This window comes from Pseudonaja textilis, chromosome 3 (assembly GCF_049901715.1).
Source record: "Pseudonaja textilis isolate UNSWEBS1 chromosome 3, rPseTex1.2, whole genome shotgun sequence".
NCBI classification, from domain to species: domain Eukaryota; kingdom Metazoa; phylum Chordata; class Lepidosauria; order Squamata; family Elapidae; genus Pseudonaja; species Pseudonaja textilis.
In genome coordinates, this window is record NC_141992.1 from 119,742,460 (window position 1) to 119,764,610 (window position 22,151).

General features: G+C 36.9%; 1 protein-coding gene across 2 annotated transcripts in view; it reads right to left on the reverse strand.

The window, feature by feature from the left end:
• The window catches only part of RETREG1 (reticulophagy regulator 1), a 47,911-nt gene that overhangs the window by 23,579 nt on the left and 2,181 nt on the right, over positions 1–22,151 (reverse strand). For both annotated transcript variants that reach the window (XM_026701056.2, XM_026701055.2), the window contains exons 2-3: positions 18,509–18,615; positions 17,810–17,840 (exon numbers count right to left, since the gene is read on the reverse strand). In XM_026701056.2, the coding sequence (XP_026556841.2) occupies positions 17,810–17,840; positions 18,509–18,615 (138 nt within the window). The remainder of the gene's footprint in view (positions 1–17,809; positions 17,841–18,508; positions 18,616–22,151) is intronic.

A 22,151-nucleotide genomic window follows, 5' to 3' on the forward strand; every position in this document is an offset into this window, starting at 1 on the left:
AACTGCCAAGGCAAATAAAGATCATGGAAGGAGATAAGGGGATTCTCAGTAGACATAGAGCCTGCAAGAAACTCTCTGGAAGGGAGGGGAAGAACAGAGAATAATGAAATTTAGAATTCGAGAAAGAGACCCATTTAGGGGACTACAGGACTAGGATACCACTGGGCCCTGGCAGACTGGGCACAAACAGATCCATAAGGAGAGAAACAAAAGTCAGCTTAGAAGCAATGGCCAAGAAGAGGAGAAAGAACAGGAAATGGTTAGTATGAATTAAGAAGCAGCTTAAAGAGACAAAAGCAATAATAATCAGGGATTATTATTCAGCAAGAGGGATAAAAAAAAATCTAACACTGGTACTTAAGAGGTAGCTTAAGGAGATAAGAGAGAAAAAGGGAAAGTCTATTCATGGAGAAAGGGTAAAATGGAGAAGGCTGATGGCTTTCCTCCCTAACTGCACTGTGCCCTGCTGGCATAACTTCCTTCATGTACAAAGAGACAGTAGCTTAGAAGGGTGCCTGGGCTGGCAAACTAGCCCAATGGGGGACAAAATGAGGCTGGCAGTTTTCACGTATTAGGTGCCCCCAGTGTGTGGCAAGTGAGGGAATACTTTGGTCCAGAAGAAAGAGGAGCAAAATGGATTTCAGACAATCCAGCAGACTTTCAAGAAGGATCAAGCAGCTAAGGTCAGTCTGACCAGTGAATTCTTTAGAACACAGGTGTCAAATTTGTGGCACCATGTTGCCATCGCATGACATTTTACGATGTTTTCCCTATTCAGGGAGCTGGGGTGGGTGTGGCCTGAGTATGATACATCCAGCTTCACGGGTTGCCAGTTTGACACCCCTGCTATAGAAACTGAAGGGATCCCACTCAGAGACCCCAACAGGTACCAGCTTTTTCAATTAAAGACTAGTTAAAGGGGGGTGATGCATGAACTCTATTAATCCAACTATCCTGAATGGATTCCTCTAATTAAAATAAGATCAGTATCTCCCCCTTCACAGCACTGTATGAACACTGTATACTTTTTTAACATCTAATGGTACATTCATTTCACTTCTATGGTTACTTTTCATTGTCTAAATTTTCAGACTTAAATTCTAATTTGCTGGACCCTGGGCATGTAAAGAAACCTGAAGGCCAGACATCAACTTGCCAAAACGTTTCATCTATTTGTACTAAAACAAATATTAAGACTGTTTTTCCCCCTTTGTTTTCAACTCAGATTGCACTAGGAACTAAGAACAAATGCTCAATACTATTAAATGGGAATAGACATATATTCTTTATGCCAAGGAATAACATTGGTTTGTATGATTTTAATATTATTTTTTATGAACTTCGCACAGTCAGTTGGAATCGAATTGAATTACATAAATACACAGTATGACAAATTATGAATGCGTTCTTGGATTCAGATTCCAAAATAGCTTGGCAAAGTTCACATAAAAAGCAAAGTTCAGAGACAAATATTTCGATTTGGATTTTTGTTTTTTGCTAGAAAATCACTAGTAGGAAAGTGGCGTTTCAGTGGCAGGTCTTCGTGCTCTTTTTTTTTGCTAGGCAAATGAAAGGACATAGCCAGAGGATTTCATATAACTAGGTATTCACATGCCAGGAAAAGGAGAAGTAATCAATTTGTTATTTGTATTCATTCAGTGGATCCATACATTTTGACTGTACCTTGTTTAGTTCATTAAACTGAACTAACTTTGCCTTTTTTTATTTATTAGATAAATGTTTCCACTCTGCATTTGTTTTCATGCATATAGAGTAGGTAAAGATCTGAGTAAAATGTCTACATGCAGCTTCAAAAGTAATATAGCTTGCTGTTGATTAGGAAATGAAGGACAAAGATAGGTCAACACAAAAGGAAACCATAAGAGTCTGTTAAATATTTCAGATGCGTAATTTAAACTAATATGCCAAATGGATAGCTAATATACAACTTATTTAACAATTTTTGGAAATCAATTATTATTTATAAACTACTATTTTATATTGAAACAAAGAAATGCTTAAATAATACAAGAAGTTTCTATTTCATATTTTGCAAAATATGTTGTTGTAGTTCACAGGTCAAGTTTGCTGAAAGAATGCCATTATATTTTCTATTTTAAAAAAATGTTTTATTAGAATTAATGCATTATTATTGGAGATTTTATATTCTTTATATTCTGTTGCAGTTATGTCCAACCTGCAGGCCCTGGGTGATATGCAGCGCTGGACAGCCAGTACTTGGCCCCACAAGACTGCACACTTTTATTATTATTATTTGATTTATATTAGGGTTCATGTAAATTGATTTTATTATCTGTAGTAATAATGACATATAATCATATCTATATTTAGAAAGAACTGTTACTACTGCTATGGAGATGCCTACAACAGCCTCAACTTGTATGTACAATTGGAAGAAGGTTTTTTTTACAATTTATTCTGTTTACGATTTTTAAAGGAGTTTTAAAGGAGCTGGCAGAGGTAATCTCAGAACCACTGCACCATATTTAAAAATCCTGGAACACCAGGGAATACCAGAGAAGTGGAAAAGAGCTGATGTGGTTCCCATCTTCAAAAAAGGGAAACAAAAGAGACCCAGGAAATTATAGACCAATCAGCCTTACATCAATACTCAGGAAGATACTGAAAAAGATAATAAAAAACAGATCTGCCAACATCTAGAAACAAGTAAAGTAACCATTAACAGTCAGCATGGGTTTGTTAAAGACAGATCATGCCAAACCAATCTTATTTCATTCTTCAACATGACTAAATTAGTAGACCACCAAATACTGTGGACATAATATATTTAGATTTCAGCAAGGCATTCAACAAAGTAGACCACAACCTACTTCTTAGTAAGCTAGAAAAATGTGGAATAGATATAGCACCATCACTAGATGCACTTGCAACTGGCTGACAAACCGTACTCAACAAGTAGTCCTTAATGGGTCTAAGTCTACATGGAGAGAAGTAAGCAGTGGGGTGCCACAAGGTTCTGTCTTAGGCCCAGTATTCCTCAATATCTTCACTAACGACTTAGATGTGGGAATAGAAGGGGAACTTACCAAATTTGCAGATTATACTAAGCTGGCAGGAATACCCAACACCCAAGAAGATAGGCTCAAGATCCAGATGGATCTTGACAGACTAGAACACTGAGCCGTATCTAACAAAATGAAATTCAATGCAGAGAAAAGTAAAGTCCTACACTTAGGCAGGAAAAACCAAAAGTACACATATAGACTGGGTGAAATCAAGCTCAATAGCAGTAACTGTGAGAGGGTTCTTGGAGTCTTAGTGGACAACCACCTAAATATGAGCCAGGAGTGTGCAGCAGCAGCCAAAAAAGCTAAAGCAATCCTAAATTGCATTAACAGAGGGATACAATCAAGATCAAGTGAGGTACTATTACCACTCTATAAAGTCTTAGTAAGACCACATCTATAGTATTGCATCCAGTTTTGTTCACCACATTATAAAAAAGATGTTGAGACTCTAGAAAAAGTACAGAGAAGAGCAACCAGGATGATTAGGGGACTGGAGACTAAGGCATATGAAGAACAGTTGTAGGAACTGGGCTTGGCTAGTCTGGTAAAGAGAAGGACCAGGGGAGACATGATAGTGGTCTTCCAATACTTGAGAGGCTGCCACAGAGAGGAAGAATTCAAGCTATTTTTTAAAGCACCCAAAGGCCAGACAAGGAATAATGGATGGAAACTGAACAAAGAGAGATTTAACCTGGAAATAAGGAGAAACTTTCTGACAGTGAGAACAATCAACCAATGGAACAGCTTGCCCTCGGAAGTTGTGGGAGCGCCATCGCTTGAGACCTCCAAGAAGAGATTGGACTGCCATTTGCCAGAAATGGTGTAAGGTCTCCCGCTTGTGCGGGGGGTTGGATTAGATGACCTATAGGGTCCCTTCTAACTCTAATTATCTGTTATCTGATTTCCAAATTCAGTGAATCTCCCCTTTGTTGAAATGACAACTAGTTAATTAGGAGTTTAGTATTTAATAAGTAAAATCAAAAATCACAAAATCAAAATAGGTCCATAGTTAACTATGCTGGGCATATAAATTGAAGATAGTAAGCTAAGGAGAATTATGTAAGGATAACCTATATAGCTATCATTTTTATTTTTAAAAAAGGCTCCCCAAACAAAAAATAAACACCAAAATGAAGCAGGAATTAATTCATGTGTTATAGTACTGAACTACTAGACAATTGCATTAGATTTTACTCTGTTTAAAATAGTTTTCATCGATCAAAAAATGCTATGGCAAATAATTGCCTGATTGTTAGTTAGTAGGTAGAAAAATATTTATAACATCTTGAGACTGACAAAGTTTATATGAATTTTTTGTATCCTTTGCTGGGAAACTCCTTTGATTCCTCTATTTAATTTTCTTTAAAAAAGAAAAAAATGACCATGGATATGCAAAATCCTTGAAACATCTGTTTCATGCATGTCAAATGTGAAACAAAACCTGGCTATTTCAACTGGCATCATTGCAAGTATTTCAACTGTTCAGAGCACTGTGATTGGGCTGTTTGGGGGAGGTTGTGACTGGGTTCCCTTTTTCAAACTTTTTTTCTTTCCAATCCTATGAAGCAGCAGAGACAATCATGTCTGTCACTACTATTAGTTTATGTGGAATGGGTGATGTGGGATTGGATTATTTAGAAGCAGCAGCAGTTAAATGTGTAGCCTGACAAAAAAGGAAACAGGTTGCTACTATCTGCATACCTGCAAGCCTGTTTGGTAAGTTATAGCTTTATTTCTTTTAAAAACTACCATGAGATAAATGGATTTTATTATGATGCACTCTGGCAAGCAGGCAATGGAATGGTACAATGTGGTGGTATGTCTATGTGCATATGTATTCTGTGCATGTTGAGGCTGAGTTTCAGGATACACTTAAAAACACAAACTTTCTATATTAGTCAGGGCTGGTTTGCTAAGTTTGGTGTCTACTCTCTGCATGCTCATGTCCAGTAGTGCCTCTTTTTCTTTCAGCTAGCAGCAGTACTCCTGCCTCAAAAAAAGCATACACTTTTTCATTTTGCTAAGTAAAAGGAATATTAGGATTTATCCTGATAGTCCTTTTACTTAGACCAAAGAGAGACTTCAAAAAAACATGTACAAAAATTCATAACAATGGGAAAAATGCCAATGAAATTTGCTACAGGCCGTTTGATTTTATTACTAAATAAAACTGATAAATTACTTAATCAGTTTGGGCCTTTTTATTTTCAGACTGGGAGATGAATGTTAAATGAATGGCAAATGAATGTTAAAAAACAATAATTGTTTTCTGTCTTGTAATCTGTTGGCTGGATGCCTCAAATGGCACCATCAATACTTTTGTTTTCTCTATTGAGGTAGAGGGTTCTGATAATTTGTTGACATTTATATTTGGGTATTTTTTTTTTCAGCAAACAAGACAGGGTTGTGTTATTATAGTTTTCTGTGGGAGAGTCATGTTCATGTTTTTAACAATGTTTTCAAAATAATTCTTTAGATCAATTTTTGCTTTTCAGGCAGTAAGTATTCATTATGGATTACCATCCCACCTTCTCTAGTGATCTGGAGGTGAAAAATCAGAGACCAAAAACTTACAGTGGTATTATAATACTGACAATAATAGTCTGTATTATTTTAGCTTTCTTTTATGTTTGGTCCACTTTTTTATTCTTAAATAGTTCATTAACTATTTCATTCTATAATGGCCTTTGACAGAAGTGAAACTGGTCATGTAGTCAGCCAGAAGTTTATAATGGATTTGGCATTTTTATTCATCTGTCAAATCCATTTGATTAGACCTGCCCTGTGAAACACTTTTTAAAAGATTGAGATTTATGCTGATGGTTCCTAAGGACTGTATCAGCAGCAGTATGATTGGAACAGTATCATATGTGTTCTTTAAAAAAAAGCTAGCTAAGCCTATCGACCTGAGGAAAGGAATGTGTTTTTGAAACAATATCAAGATTATCTATCTATCTATCTATCTATCTATCTATCTATCTATCTATCTATCTATCTATCTATCTATCTATCATCTATCTGATTTTTTTTCAAAAGCCACATCCATAGACTGAGAGAGAGAAAATGCTTTGGGGGACAGGGGCAAAAATGCATCCTTATAATAGCACAGCCAAGCATTTTCAAGTCTGGTGCCCTTCAGATCTTTTGGCAGTTGCCATTCACTATGAATTAACTACTTAAATACTTCACCATCAAAGTGAAGTATTTCACTTCACTTCATACCCACTGTGAACAATCTCCATTAACTTAATAATCACTACCAGTTCCACTATGTGTTTTAACAGATCTGAAGGGCTCCAAATTGGGAAGTGCCAGCTATGGTAATCATTGATATAGTATTTTCAAACATTGAAGACACATCTACAATTCCATTAAGCTATCGACACCTTCCCTCACAAAACTCTGTACAACCCCTTCCCTCAGAAAACTCTGCTGTTAGATTTCTCTCAGCAGATATTAAAACTGTTAATAGCACAGGCAGAGACCTAAGAATGTAAATCTCAATTAAGCACATTTATTGCAAAAACTAATTAAGCCATTATGAAAGAATTCCAGTGATGGTTCTGTATCAGTGTGAGCCCAATTTATAAGGATATTAAAGTATAAATTATTGTGTCTTTTTCTTCTGCCCACATCTTGCAATAACTAACATTTCCATCTGTCTCTTATTAGAGTAACAAACTATAATGGCTTTTGGCTGCTTTTGGCCTTGCCAGGAATTAGCTGTAAAATATATCAATTTCTAAAAAAGTATTAATCCTGGCATATAAAAATAGGAAGTTGTGTTTAGATATCCTAATTACTTAGGGTATCTAAACATATTTGCTACTTCAAAAACACCCTATTTCCCCCCTACTCTACTAAATGTAAACATTAAATAGAAAAACAAAAACCCGAAACAACAGAATATTGTTAGAATATTTTGCTGGATGTAACAGAACAATTCATTGAATTAAAAAAAAACTTTAAAGTAAATCTTTAATTTCTTTAACGTTAAACACATTTTCATCTACCACAGTCCAACTACAAATATAAGTCAATTATGAGACTTTACATCCACAGAATATTCAAAATAAGGTACTGTACGACACTTGTTTTGTTTCAAGCTTTGAACAAAACCAGTAGGTTGTTTTCAGCCTGGTCGGCCTCCTGTAGCACTCTGCTGGCCAAAAGGGGGTACGGAAGGCTGCACACACACTCCCGTGCCCCGTTTTGGCCAGCAGGGTGCTGCAGGAGGCATTTGTCCCATCTCCTCTCCCTCTCCTGGCCAGCCTGTGGAGGAGAACTACGATGCTGATCTGGCTCTCAAAGAAATCCAGTTTTGACACTCCTGGTCTACATAATCCTCCCTTCTCTTATTTTCTTCATAAATAACTGGCCTAAAATTACACTGCAAGGTTTTAGGTCTTGACTTGAATCTGTGCGTACCTGGTAAATTGTGCAAATGGAGCTTTGCAGCCCACTGGAGGACCCCTGTTTTAAATAATATACCTTTTATAGAAAGATTTATTCCATTAAATTGGATATTCTAGAGCAGGAGTGTCAAACTGGATTTCTTCGAGGGCTGAATCAGCATTGTAATTCTCAGAGGGCTGGCAGGAGGGGGGGGGGAAGGGACAGGACTGATGCCTCCTGCAGCACCTTGCCAGCCAAAATGAGGTGCAGGGGACTGCGTGGGATCTCCTCACATCCATTTTCGGCCTGGGTGGCCTCCTGCAGCAACCTGCAGGAGGCCGTCCAGGCTGAAAATGGGCACAGGGGGCTACACGTGCCCTTTCCCCACATCCCATTTTGCCAGCCAGAGGCACCATAGGCCGGTCCTTTGCTATTTCCAGACCGGCCACATGGGCCAGATTTAAGCACCCTGGGGGGGCGGATGTGGTCCATGGGCCTTGAGTTTGACACCCCTGTTCTAGAGCATCTAACTCTCTATCTATCTATCTAATAAGGTGAGACTCGGGGAATTTTGTATTGTAATGTTGGTAGTCTTTCCAGTCAGAGCTATGTATCATGTTGGGAAAATAATGGAATGTATTCTGTGGCATTATATAGAGTATCCCCATTCAGCTCTAACTTGCTTTTCTGTTATTCAGTATATAAAATTTCTGGTGAAAATCATCGATTAGGATGATTTTAGGAAAAAAGTGCCATCAATATTGATTTCTTACTTAATTTGAAGGAATCTATTGATCTTTGTTCTGAGGGAAACCTCTTCCAGAAAGGATTGTACTCCTTGAAAAAGCACTGTAGCCTGGGAGTATTCCATAACTTATTAATATTCTTGAACCTTCTGTACAGGCAGTGCAATACCAGCTGCAAAAAAGTCATTCTGACATGTCAGTAGTAAACAAAGCCATAGTTATATTGACTGCCATAATATGCTCTATGATGAGTTACTTTTGGAGAGTATCAAGGTGTTCCAATTGCTGGAAAACATGGCAGTTAAGCTGCTAACCAGATCATATAATTACAACACATTGTAGCATCTAGAAAAGCCCAAAGGTCTTAACACTTCATCTTAGTAAAAATATAAGAAACCGTCAGCAATATTTGTGATATTGGTCTTCAAACTTTTAAAATCCTGGGCCATTTGGAATTTGATTATGTGAGGGACTATATATTTTGTTTTGTCTAATTACTATCATGTGCACGAGAGGCTCTTTTGAAAATAGCTTTCTAAGCACATGAGAAGATTTTCTTTTCCATCACTAAAAGACTATGGTGAAACATATTTAACTCTCCCATTTTTCTGCTTTCAGAAAGAGAATCCATTTTTTAAATTTAGCCTTTAAAGTTGTTACTGGCTTTAATATTGTTTGTAATTACTCTGATGTTGCATAATTATGTTTTTTGTATTTCTGCACATTATGCTAGAAAAATAAATAAAAACCGTGTTTGAAAATAAAATGTTTTGGGTTTTCATTGCCTTAAATCATTTAAGAAAAAAAGGAGCACCCATAAAAATTAAAGTATTGTTATGCTTTCCTTATTCTTACTTTAAAAACTTGCATAAAAATACTGTACCTTAAAAACATACAAAATAAGACACTGCATATCCTTTAGCTATGAGAATTTAAAAATGAATATTATGAAACTGAAAGCTAGAAACTGAATGCAGTGCTGAATGCTAGAGTGTTATCATTTATAAATTGTATCAAACACTGAATGAGTGAGATAACGATATATGTCTGCAAGCAAGTTTTGCCTGCAATAATTATTATGTTTTTATTTTATTTCAAAAATCTGCATGTCATCTACCCTTATGACTCTAGGCAGTTTGTAATACCTACATTCATTATTAACATCTTTAATGTCATTGACCATAAGATTTTTTTTCTTTGCAATAACTACATTTTATGGACAATCCAGACAAATTGATTTCTGCAGAAGTCTGAATCCAAGCCTAAATAGCATATTGCTAAGAATTAATATGTCAATTGTCTATATTGTTGCACACTTTTTAAAAAAGTAATTGTAGCATTTATAATGTTTCTTACATTACGTATGAGAGAAGAGAGGAATAGGAATATGGAGAGAAATTCTTTTTCTTCTAACATTTGAAAAATGTTTGCTTTGACACTCCCCCTCCCCAACCCCGGAATTATGTGGAACAATTAAAGAAAACTATTATTTTTTGTTTCAGAAAACTTTCCTAAAAGTGTTCCCAAAGTTAATCGCATAATAATGAAACAAACTATTTTCCTTCCCTTCAAGAACACTGTATGTAAGCATTAAGAACTGATTTAATATGATATAAATTCTTAAAAGAAAATGAGTTATATTTGGCAGCATAAATACGTAACTATTGTTATATGCTAGAATACAAGTTTGGGTGGCGTATAGTATATTATAAAACGAAATGACTGATAATATGCAGTGGCAATTATAAAAGTCACACGTTGTTTTCTTCACAACAGAATTTGTCTCATGTAAATTCTATCATGCCCAATATATTGGTCTTTCAGAAATATGGCTAATGACTTAAACATGGACAGAGTTGCTATATGATTAAGGGCATCAAAGGACATACAGAATGTGCCAGAAATATTTCACTATTTAAACATTCATTGATTTCTGGTACATAAACAAACTATGTCTCTGTTTACTTGAGAAACCCACTTCACAGAAAATATGTTGCAATAGTTTATTTCCATGTATAGTACAAGACTGCGTGAGGTCAGGCTTTAAGCAGAAAATTGTGAAAGAAAATAAACATGTTTTTTTGCTGAAGCATTCACATGCTGTGATAAACTTGTGCCAGGACATTCCTGCCAAAGTTAGCAACTAATCAGGTCTTCTGATGGAAAACACACCCTCTAGTATCATTATAACCCAGATGCTGTGCCTTCTGTAAAGAGAGTGTTTTGTAACACTTGCTTGTGTTTTATAAATAATTGTATTTAGCAAGCCAGGCTACAAGTAAAAGTCAGGAGGCTAATGCTTTATTCTTCAGCAGTGACTATGCTGACAAAACCCTTCCGACATTCGCAGTCCTCAACCCTGCATACTTTTCTTACTTATACTACTGCTGGATGACCATTTGGAAGAATTAATAAAATTATTTTTTCACCTGTATGCAAAATGAACAAAGACAACTCTTGTCTTTTTGTTTTTTACCTTCAAATCAGTGTTGACACCTAGCAACTGCATGTCTAGTCCCTGTAGGATTCGGAAATTGTTTGCCATTGCCTTCTTTCTAGGGGTAAGAGAGAGTGACTGGCTCAAGGTCAATCAACTAACTTTGTGCCTATGGTGGGACCAGAACTCATGGTCTCCCAATTTCTAGCCTGGTGACTTAATTGCTACATCAAACTGGCTGCCAAAACTTATAATGTATCTTCTTTTTTTCCTAGGTTTTAAAACTCTTTTTTCTTATACAATATAAATAGAAGTGAAGAATTACAAGTTTTAATATAAAAAATCAAAGTTTTAAAGACATGAAAAAGTAAAGGATCTAATACTTAAACTGTGACCTTCTTACAGTCTTAGGCATCTGTGGAATTATTTATAATCCAATTTTACGGAAAATCCAATAGAACAAGAGTAAGTTAAACAAGAATTGTAGATTGAAATAAACGTGTTGTGTATGTGTGTATTATATCTGTTTGCCCATCTATCGTGTGTCAATTCCTCAAGAAGAGAAATTACATAAAAGCCTACATATTGTTTCTTACAACATATAGTGTACATTATATTTGATACACTTTACTGCCCTCTTCAGGATCTTCACACCAATGACCAAGAATGTTAATTTATTCTTTGGAACCGACAAAAAAAAAAAAAAGAGAATATTTCAGTAAACATTCCTGCAAATTGCCATGCTTCCAATTAAAAGAGCATTATCATTTTTTGATGTTCAAAAGTATGGATATGGCATGGGAAGCTTCCAACCTATTTTCCCCAGTATTTATTGAAGGAACTTTGAAGAATGGCAGCAATAGAATTTGGCTCAATATGGTCATGTTTTATACTGAGAATTGTAAGCAACTTCAGCAAAAAGTGCTGGTGAAGAATACTGCGAAGTTGGGAGTGAAGGTGAACATGGCTTAACTTTTCTCCATGCTTACTACTTCTGAGTGTTCACAAAGGATGTTTGGAAGGCTTCATCACCTTCCTGTAATTTTGGGGTGTTTGTGTACACATACATCCATGCACACGTGTGTGCATGCACATGCGCATGTGCATGCATATATGTATATATCAGTGGTGGGATTCAAATATTTTTCCCACTGGTTCGGTGGGTGTGGCTTGGTGGGCACGCTTTGCGCGCATGCACACACTTTGCATGCACGCACATGCCAGATGCACTTTGCGCAGGCGCAAAGGTGTTCTAACTCACCTCCTGTAAGCTTACACGATCCTAGTTGCTTCAGCAGCTTCCACGCAGCATTCTTCTATGCTGCGCAAAACAGCTGCGCTTCAAATTCAGAGGATAAGGGTGGAAATGGGAGCCCAGGTGGGTGGGTGGGCCCAGCAGCAGAATAGTAGAGAGAACTGGTTCGGTCTGCTCATCTCCGCTGCTCATCGCTGCTACCAGCTTGGCAGAACCGGTAGAATACCACCACTGGTATGTATGTTAGTAACTTCATAGTAACTTCTTAGCAGGATTTGTTGCTACCCTAACATTTTTTTTATATTGCATCCAGTTTTCATAACCTCTATATAAAAAAAGATGTTGAGACTCTAGAAAATATTTCTTTCTAGAGCTTTTAAAATGTAAATAGTGGTGTATAAAGTGTACAAAGGGAACTTATTCAGCAGGTTAAAATATATTTGTTGTGATTTCTAGTAGCTATTACTAGGGTTTCTTTTGGACCAGGGAGGCTTTAAGAATCTATTTATAAGTGGGCAGAGATTTATATTTCTTCGTTTCGTGGAGAAAGTGATAAATTTGATTTCAAGTTTGATTTTTTTAACTAAGGTTTAAATACATATGTTACAGCTCTTAATAGGCTTTTGCTGATTAGGACTGAATGATAAATTTTGACAATTTGATTATTGATAAGGGATGAGATGTAGGAAGAAGAGATATTTTAATTGAAATGCTAGAGAAGATGGAAATAATACCTGTTTGGAAGGAGGGGGAATCATCTTTTATATATATAAAACTTTATTTTCTGTTTTCTCTCTTTGCACTGTTATTTTTCATTTTCTTTCATTAGTCATGTTTATATTTGTAAACTTTAATAAACTTATTCTAAATAAACAAATAAATCCATTATCTTTTTTATATAAGAAAAGTACATCCATGCACACAGACATATTATAACTTCAGCATTAGAGAAGCTGTGCCCAGAAACTGAAAAACAAATTGAAATGAAGCTAACATGACCTCTCTTCACCAGTATGTTAAAAAAATGAAGATAAAACTGGTTGACAACTTCTGAAAGCCTGAAGCGTCATTCAATCACAACACACATACAGGTGGAACTCGAAAAATTAGAATATTGTGCAAAAGTTCATTTATTTCAGGAATGCAACTTAAAAGGTGAAACTAATATATGAGATAGACTCATTACATGCAAAGCAAGATAGTTCAAGCCGTGATTTGTCATAATTGAGATTATTATGGTTTACAGCTCATGAAAACCCCAAATCCACAATCTCAGAAAATTAGAATATTACATGCAATCAATAAAACAAGGATTGTACATAGAACATCGGACCTCTGAAAAGTATAAGCATGCAGATGTACTCAGTACTTGGTTTGGGCCCCTTTTGCAGTATTTACTGCCTCAATGCGGCATGGCATGGAAGCTATCAGCCTGGGGCGCTGCTGAGGTGTTATGGAAGACCAGGATGCTTCAATACCAGCCTTCTGCTCTTCTGCATTGTTCGGTCTCATGTCTCTAATCTTTCTCTTGGCAATGCCCCATAGATTCTCTATGGGGTTCAGGTCAGGCGAGTTTGCTGGCCAATCAAGCACAGTAATCCCACGGTCATTGAACCAGGTTTTGGTGCTTTTGGCAGTGTTGGCAGGTGCCAAGTCCTGCTGGAAAATGAAGTTAGCATCCCCATAAAGCTTGTCTGCGGAAGGATCTCCTGGTAGATGGCTGCGTTGACCCTGGACTTAATGAAGCACAGTGGACCAACACCAGCAGATGACATGGCTCCCCAAATCAACACAGACTGTGGAAACTTCACACTGGATTTCAAGCATCTTGCAGTGTGTGCCTCTCCATTCTTCCTCCAGACTCTGGGTCCTTGGTATCCAAATGAGATGCAAAAGTTCCTCTCATCAGAAAAGAGGAGTTTGGACTGAGCAACAGACCAGTTCTTTTTTTCTTTAGCCCAGGTAAGACGCTTCTGACATTGTTTATTGTTCAGGAGTGGCTTGACAAGAGGAATACAACATTTGAAGCCCACGTCCAGGATCCATTTGTGTGTGGTGGCTCTTGATGCACTGACTCCAGCCTCAGTCCACTCCTTATGAAAGTCCCCAACAGTTTTGAATGGCCTTTTTCTGACAATCCTCTCCAGGCTGCGGTCATCCCTGCTGCTTCTACTTTTCCCTTCCACATAGCTTTCTATTAATGTGCTTTGATACAGCACTTTGGAACATCCAACTTCTTTTGCAATTACCTTTTGAGGCTTTCCCTCCTTATGGAGGGTGTCAATGATGGTTTTCTGCACAACTGTCAGGTCAACAGTCTTTCCCATGATTGTGCTTCCTACTGAACCAGACTGAGAGACCATTTAAAGGCTCAGGAACCCTTTGCAGGAGTTATGGCTTAATTAGCTGATTAGAGTGGGACACTTTGATCCTAGAATATTGAACCTTTTCACAATATTCTAATTTTCTGAGATTGTAGATTTGGGGTTTTCATGAGCTGTAAGCCATAATCATCTCAATTATGACAAATCACGGCTTGAACTATCTTGCTTTGCATGTAACGAGTCTACCTCATATATTAGTTTCACCTTTTAAGTTGCATTACTGAAATAAATGAACTTTTGCACAATATTCTAATTTTTCGAGTTTCACCTGTACATACAAAGCAGAGGTGGTATTCAGCAGGTTCTGACCAGTTCTGGAGAACCAGTAGTGGAAATTTTGAGTAGTTCAGAGAACCAGCAAATACTATCTCTGACTGGCCCTGCTCCTATCTATCCTCTGCCTCCCGAGTCCCAGCTGATCAGCTGAGTCGTCTTTTGTTGCCCTGTACAGGAGAAAGGAGCTGGAAAGCAGGTGGGGGGGGGGGCAGAATGGGGATTTTGGAGTATCCTTCCCCTGCCACGCCCAGCAAGCCACACCATGCCCACCAAGTCACGCCCATAGAACCGGCTGTAAAAATTTTAGAATCCCACCACTGATACTAAGTATAGTATTTTCTAAATACTTTTTTTTAAAAAAAGTTCAGAACATCCTTCAGATTTATGGAAGCTGTCTACTTCCCGGAGTTTCTGACAATCCAATACGAATTATTAAGGAAGGCACTCCTTGAATCCTACTCTTGAATGATTGCCGTTATCAATGTTGCACTTTGAGGATGCTTCCTTTCTGCAGTCGGCCATCTTTGGAATAGTGTCCTGGGTCAACATGAGCCCTACTGTAATGGGAAGTAGGAATGAACTTGACGAACAGCAGGAAGAGTCAAATCCAAGGCAACAATGTTAAAAGAAATTTGAGTCCAAATCAGAAATGTAATTTGAGAAGTAAAATTTGATAGTCTCAGATTTGATACTCCCTAGTTCTCTGAAAGATAAAGAGAGGATTGGGGTAGGCACCTTCAGATTTTCAAGAGTCTGTTACAATACGGGAACTTTATAATAAAAGTAGTACAGGAAGTTCTTGAATTACAGCAGTTCATCTAGTGACTGTTCAAAGTTACAACGGCAGTGAAAAAAGAAACTTATAATTTTTCACAATTACGATCTTTGCGGCATCCCCATGGTCATGTGATCAAAATTCAGACGCTTGTCAATTGGTTCATATTTATGACCACTGTGGTGTCACCAGGTCATGTGATCCCCTTTGTGACCTTCTGACAAGCAAAGTCAATGGGGAAGCCAGCCTCACTTAACAACCGTGTTACTAACTTATCAACTGCAGTGATTCACTTAACAACTGTGACAAGAAAGGTCGTAAAAATGGGGCAAAACTCACTTAACAAATGGCTCACTTAACAGCAGAAATCTGGGGCTCAATTGTAGATGTAAGTCAAGGACTATCTGTATTAGCATTCATAATCTTCATTTCCCAATGTAGTCTACCTTGAAAGGCTGACATCTATTGGTTATAAAACCAGAAAAGCTGCCAACACCAGATTCTTCTGGAAAGCCTCTGGGGCTTCATGGTATGGTGAGTCTCCTCTTTGTAGCTTGTCATTATTGCTCATTTTCTCTGATGTTTTAATGTTTACAAATCTGACTATTATTGGGTTGGTTGGTTTCCTATTCCTATTTTCTCTATTTGCATTTGGATTATAGCAAAATGTCCAGAACAATTTTGAAGTATAGTAAAATGTTTAGAACAATTTTGAATTTTGAACAATGTATAAATTAGGTTATATAAACAGAGTGTGGGAGAAAAAAAATGCTGTTTTCCATTGCTACCTATTTTACAGCGGGTACATCATTCTATTCATTCAAAAGCCAATTTGTTATACCAGTTATAGGTGTTGATTTAAGCATACGGAGAACATCTTTCCATCAAATATCCTTTCAGCTATGAATCATCCGAGACAACTTTGGCTCTGCAATTTCTCTTGAGCTAACATATCCCATGCGATTCTATCACAAATGATTAAAACTATGCTCTTTCAGAGGAAGAATACAACAATTCAGTAATCTTGTTTCTCTTGCTAACGAGAGGTAAAAGTCAATGGTAATACAGAGGTGGTAGTTTCTGTTCCTCATCTAGATGTGTCTATTACTATAGCATTTGTGCTGACATCACTTCTCAGATGGAATACAGATTCTTAAAATGCATTACAGCATACGCCAAATAGTCATTTACTAAAGGAATTCGGCAAAAGAAAATTCACCGTGTGTTTTACCCAGACTAACTTCCATTGAAGCTGGTGCGCTTTAGCATTTCAGCTAGAACTTCTTAAAAGAAGGAAATCTGTAATTGTCAACAAACATCCTTCTGAATAACAGGAAAATATAATAGTACTATTAACTTTATGTGCTGCCTGAGTGCTAGCCACTCTGGATGGTTTACAAACTGCTAAGACATTTAAAAACAAGGAACAATGGCAGAAATGATTAAACTGGATGGAGGAAAGAAGAAAAGGCTTCAATCACCCTTGCCAAAGGCCAGGTCTTTAGGGCCTTTTGAAACACCAGAAGGGTGAGGGTGTTTGAATTTCAGGGTAACTTCATCTGAGAAGGTACACTGCTGGAGTCCCAACAGATGAGCCCAGGAGGAATCCAGAGCACACTAACCCTGGAAAGATGATAGGGGAGACAGGAAACTCTTCAAGTAACCAGGTCCTATGCCTTTATAGACAACAACCAGAAGCAAACTGGCAACCAGTGCAGTTCATGAAGCAGAGATGTTACATCAACATGAAGCAGAGATGTTACATCAGTGGTGGGATTCAAACATTTTTACTACCGGTTCTGTGTGCATAGCTTGGTGGGCATGGCATTGTTTGGTGGGCATGGCAGGAGAAGAATACTGCAAAATCCCCATTCTCTCCCCACCCCACTAACCTGCTTTCTAGCTCCGTTCTCCTGTGCAGGGCAACAAAAGACGACCCAGCCAATCAGCTGGGACTCAGGAGTCAGAGAATAGATGGGGGCAGGGCCAGTCAGAGGTGATATTCCAAACTACTCAAAATTTCTGCTACCGGTTCTCTGAACTACTCAAAATTTCCACTACTGGTTCTCCAGAACTGGTCAGAACCTGCTGAATACCACCTCTGATCAGCATACTGAGGCATATTCATCACTGCTTGTGCTGCCATATTTGGATCCACTGGAGTTTCTGGTAGTCTTTAGAGGAAGCCCTATGGAGGGTGCATTGCAGTAGTCAATCCATGACCAGGACATGGATGATATTGGATATTTCACACTGTATCTTTGGCTCAGATGGATCAAGAATAAGATTTAATGGAAGCAGACTCGGTAAAATTTGGGCAAAATTTACATGGCAACTTGACAAATTAATTAATTAAAATATGTATAACATTTCTAGAAAAGTTTATAAAAATTAGAAACCATTCTTCGTCTGAAAATCTTGAAGAAATTCTGATACTTAAAAGTCCCTGGAAAAATAAAGATGTGGATAGGAGTAAGTCAGCAGCACTTACTAGTCAGTGAGACGTCGCCATAACTGCCCACCTGAAATCAGATAAATTAGGATAGGATAAATAATAAAAGCAAAAGGCATTTCCTTTGGTGGCCGAGAATATAGTACTTATGAGCCATCAAGTTGCTCTCTCTTTCACACACACATACACACATACACACACACACACACACACACTCATACATGTGACCTATATTCAGATCATAATTAAGCTATACAAATGCAACACAGGAATCAGCTCTTGCAGCTAAAGAAATCATATCACACTGTACAAACTTTCAAAAATGCTTACGTGAATATTGATCTTTACAATTTAGGAGCTGATATCTGAATATATTCTGGGATAAATTAGTTGATATGAGCCATTTCTCTTAGTGAGCTGATCAATTATCTAATCACAATATTAAGCAACTCATTTATTTATTTCACATGTACGTCACCGATCTTGCAAAAAACTACTCTAGGCTCTTAGATAAAATGCAATGTAAAAGATTAAAACAATAAAGAAGGATCTTAGATTTCAAAATTCAATTAAAATAAAACTATGAATGGAGAGGGAGGGAACTCTTTTACTTATGTGGCACCCAAGGTAGATTACCTGAGACTGTAATTTCTAAATTAGGTGGACAAAGTGATAATGTTTCCAAACTTTACTGATACAACTTTACCTGCTAAACTAGGTAGAAAAACAAAACCTTACCTTTTAGTCTAGACAACACTAATTCCTTCATCGTCTGTATAAAGACTATTCCAAGAAGTATGAGTGAAACCAGGTGGTAAAATTTCCAAGGAGTTAGTGCTAGGAACCTACAAGAGAATTATATCAGAATCATTTCACTGAGCAAACTTAAAGAGTTTTGCTTCCTTAAAAAGCTACATGAAATTACCAGGAATCAAAATCAATTTAAAACACAATCTAATTTTACAGTAAATTTAATATGACTGTTTGCCAAGTTTAATAAAAAAAAAGTTCTGTGCTGCGTTGCCATTAAGCACATGTGGTGTGAAATGTAGAATAGAATAGAATGAATGACCTAGAAGGGACGTGGGAGGTAATACAATTTTAAAAAATTATACTATAAAAAATCCCTCCCCCTCATTCCCAAAAAGAATTCTTTGCAAAGGATTATAAGCCCACTCTTATGATTTTGGAAGAAGTATTACTGAACTTGTGGAAAAGGGAAGAAAATTAAATGTTATTTTTTTAAATTTTACTCTAGATTTAAATCTTCTAAAACCACATTAAAAAAAAACACCAGTCAGAAAATTGATACATTACAGTGTCATCATGAAGTTTGGTTTAGCTTTAATGTGATGTGCAAGCACATCAACTGTGGCTTGTAAACAAAGTTAATGGCATTGCATTATATGAAGCAGACCACATTATTTTATTTAAAATATTTGTTAAATAAATGTTGGCTTAGTGTGCTGTGTAAATTTATCTCTTTAATGTGGGTTTCTAACACACAGTAAGGCTTTGTTTTTGGCAGATGTAAATTACATAGAATGTGTTTATAAAAGATCTAACAATGAATTCTTGCAAATAATGTGCGACTCTTTAAAAAGAAAATACATCGTTTTCTAGTGGAGCAAAAAAACTGCAAGGAAGACATGTCATATTTCCTTGAATATCAGCTCACTTTCCAAATGCATTACTCAATAGTTTCTTACTAGATTCAACAGGTTTTTTTAAATGGAAAAAGAGAGAGATTATAGCACTCTTCTAACCTGCTGATTAATTTCAGTCTCAGAAAAGGCTTTTATATCTGATCCTAACTCAACTATGGCAAACTGCAAATACTGATACTTCATTTGCATTTTTGTTTAATTCATATATCAATGAAATGACAGAAGTATTTGGAGGAGACTGAAGTGGTTACTTCATCAGAGAAAATGCTACAGAAACTTTATTGGTTGTATCACCATTGTCTCAAGTAATAAGTATATTAGACACAAGTTGCTTCCTTAAAAAGCTACATGAAATTACCAGGAATCAAAATCAATTTAAAACAAAATCTAATTTTATAGTAAATTCCCATGCTTTATGCCAGGCCATTCCAAAGCAAATTAAGGATGTTTTTGGCTGCCTCAACTGCCAGTCACTTTAACTGGATAACCCTGGATTCGCACACTAGTTGAGAAAGCATTTTCTTTTTCCCTCCAGTCCATGCAAAAATGAACAGAGATGGTACAGGTCGTCCATATTTAGGGAAAGCCTTGTTTAGCAACTCTCCACAGTTATGATGGAAAAGGAACTTTGCAACAATCTTCACATTTACAACCTTCACAAGTTTGAAAGACCTGCAACAAGCTTCTCCTGGTGGATCTGATGGGATTTGCTAGATATAGTCAGAGAGAAGGCAGTCTCTTAAATATCCTGATTCCATGCCATGTATGTAAGCTAGAATACAGATGAGTACACAAGCAATTGACATGGTGGGAGGACTCAGTAACCTCAGTAACCTGCTGTGTAACTTTGATAACAGTGGAAGTTCTTCATGGGGTTATCTTTGTCAGTAAGGCCATGTGTAAATGGGTGAAATTAAGAATAATGGAAAGTGACAGTAGATAGAACTCTGCAAATATAAATAAAGTCAAGCTACCATAAAAGAAATTCTAACTGGGACAAGAAGCCAGAAAATCAGTTTGGTTTAGTATAAAGGCACCAGGTTAGAAACCAGAAGACTGTGAGTTCTAGTCTTACCTTAGGCATGAAAGCCGGCCACATGATCTTGGGCCAGACATGCTCTCTCAGCTCATCTCACCTCAGAGTTATTGAGGGAAAACAGGAGGAGGCAAGAGTATTAGGTATGTTTGCTGCCTTGAATTATTTATAAAAATAATAAAGTTGGGATAAAAAATCTACAAAACAATGCCTGGGCATATTATTTCTTTATTATTATTAAGAAAAATGCAGGTCGAGGCTGAAATGTTAAAACAAGTCTGAACCCCAGATCAGAATGTTTGAGGACGATTCCTGAACCATTATGCTACTTTCTCAGATGACTAAATAAGTTCTTACAAAGAAGAATAGGTTCATAAATGAAGAAAAAATGCCATATGCGGGAAAAAATTCAAAAGAGACGAAAAGAGCAGAAAACAAGATGGAAAGAAGAGACCACAAGTAACTAAAAATGGCCTACTGTTTCTCTATTGACTACAGCAAGATTTTTGAATGTGTAGATCATAACAGGATATGGCACATACTAAGGCTAATGGGTGTGCCACAGCATTTCGTTATTATTCTAGAAATATATCAGTATTCAATTGGGGGGACAATTTATGTGTATCTTTTTCTTTTTTTTTCACATTTTCTTTTTCTGTCTTGTCCTGACTTTTAACATTTTGAATTAAAAAAATTGGAAAAGAAAAGAACTGTAAGAACTGACAATTAATCTGAACAGAAAAGTGAGATAAGAACACATGCTATTCTCATTTCAGTTTAACTAAATTTATTATAAGAACGGCAGAATTAAAGAAATAACAGTTGAATTTAAAATACAAAGCTATACTACTAACAAATGTGTGCTTAAACTTCTTTGTAAGCTGAAAAGGCCTTAAAATTATGAAACTAAAATTGGAAAGTAAAAATCTGTTACAACATCTGTTACAAAAGATGTCAGTCAACCTGCTTAGCAAACATGAAGCAAATAGTAAAGAAGTGAAGGTGTTACATAGTTTTGTGTTCTTTGGCACAATCAGAAGATAAAAATGGATAACATGAAGGAGAATTCAGTCCCTGGGGAAAGCCATGACAAACTTAGGTAAGTCATGAACAATAATATTTCCGCCTCCCTTGACGTAGGAAGAAGATTCTCATTGTACATGTTTGGTATTAATTGGCTGGATACCATCTTGTTTACGTATACTGTATGTTTTGCAATTTCTTTGATGCTTTGACCTGCTCAGACTTGTTTTGAAGTCAAAACAGTGCCTAGATTTAATAAAATAAATAAATATGGATATATATTTATGATAAGAAAGATCAAAACAGTGTTTCTGATGCTGGAAGCTGGTCTTGAATGAAAAAAAGGACAATGCCTCTGAATTTGGGTAGCGCAGTGGCTCAGCAGTTGAGAAGCTGGGCTGGTTGGCTGGAAAGCTGGCAGCCCAGATTCGAAACTCGAGTGCCATGCAACAGACTGAGCTCCTGTTGTCACCCCAGCTCCTGCCAACCTAGCAGTTCAGAAGCATTCAAATGCAAATAGATAAATAGGTACCATTTGGGTGGGAAGGTAACAGCATTCCGTGATGACACGCTAGCCACAGGAATACAGAAATGTCTTCAGACAGTGCTGGCTCAACGGCCTTAATAGAGAGATAAGGACCACTCCCTATAGTTG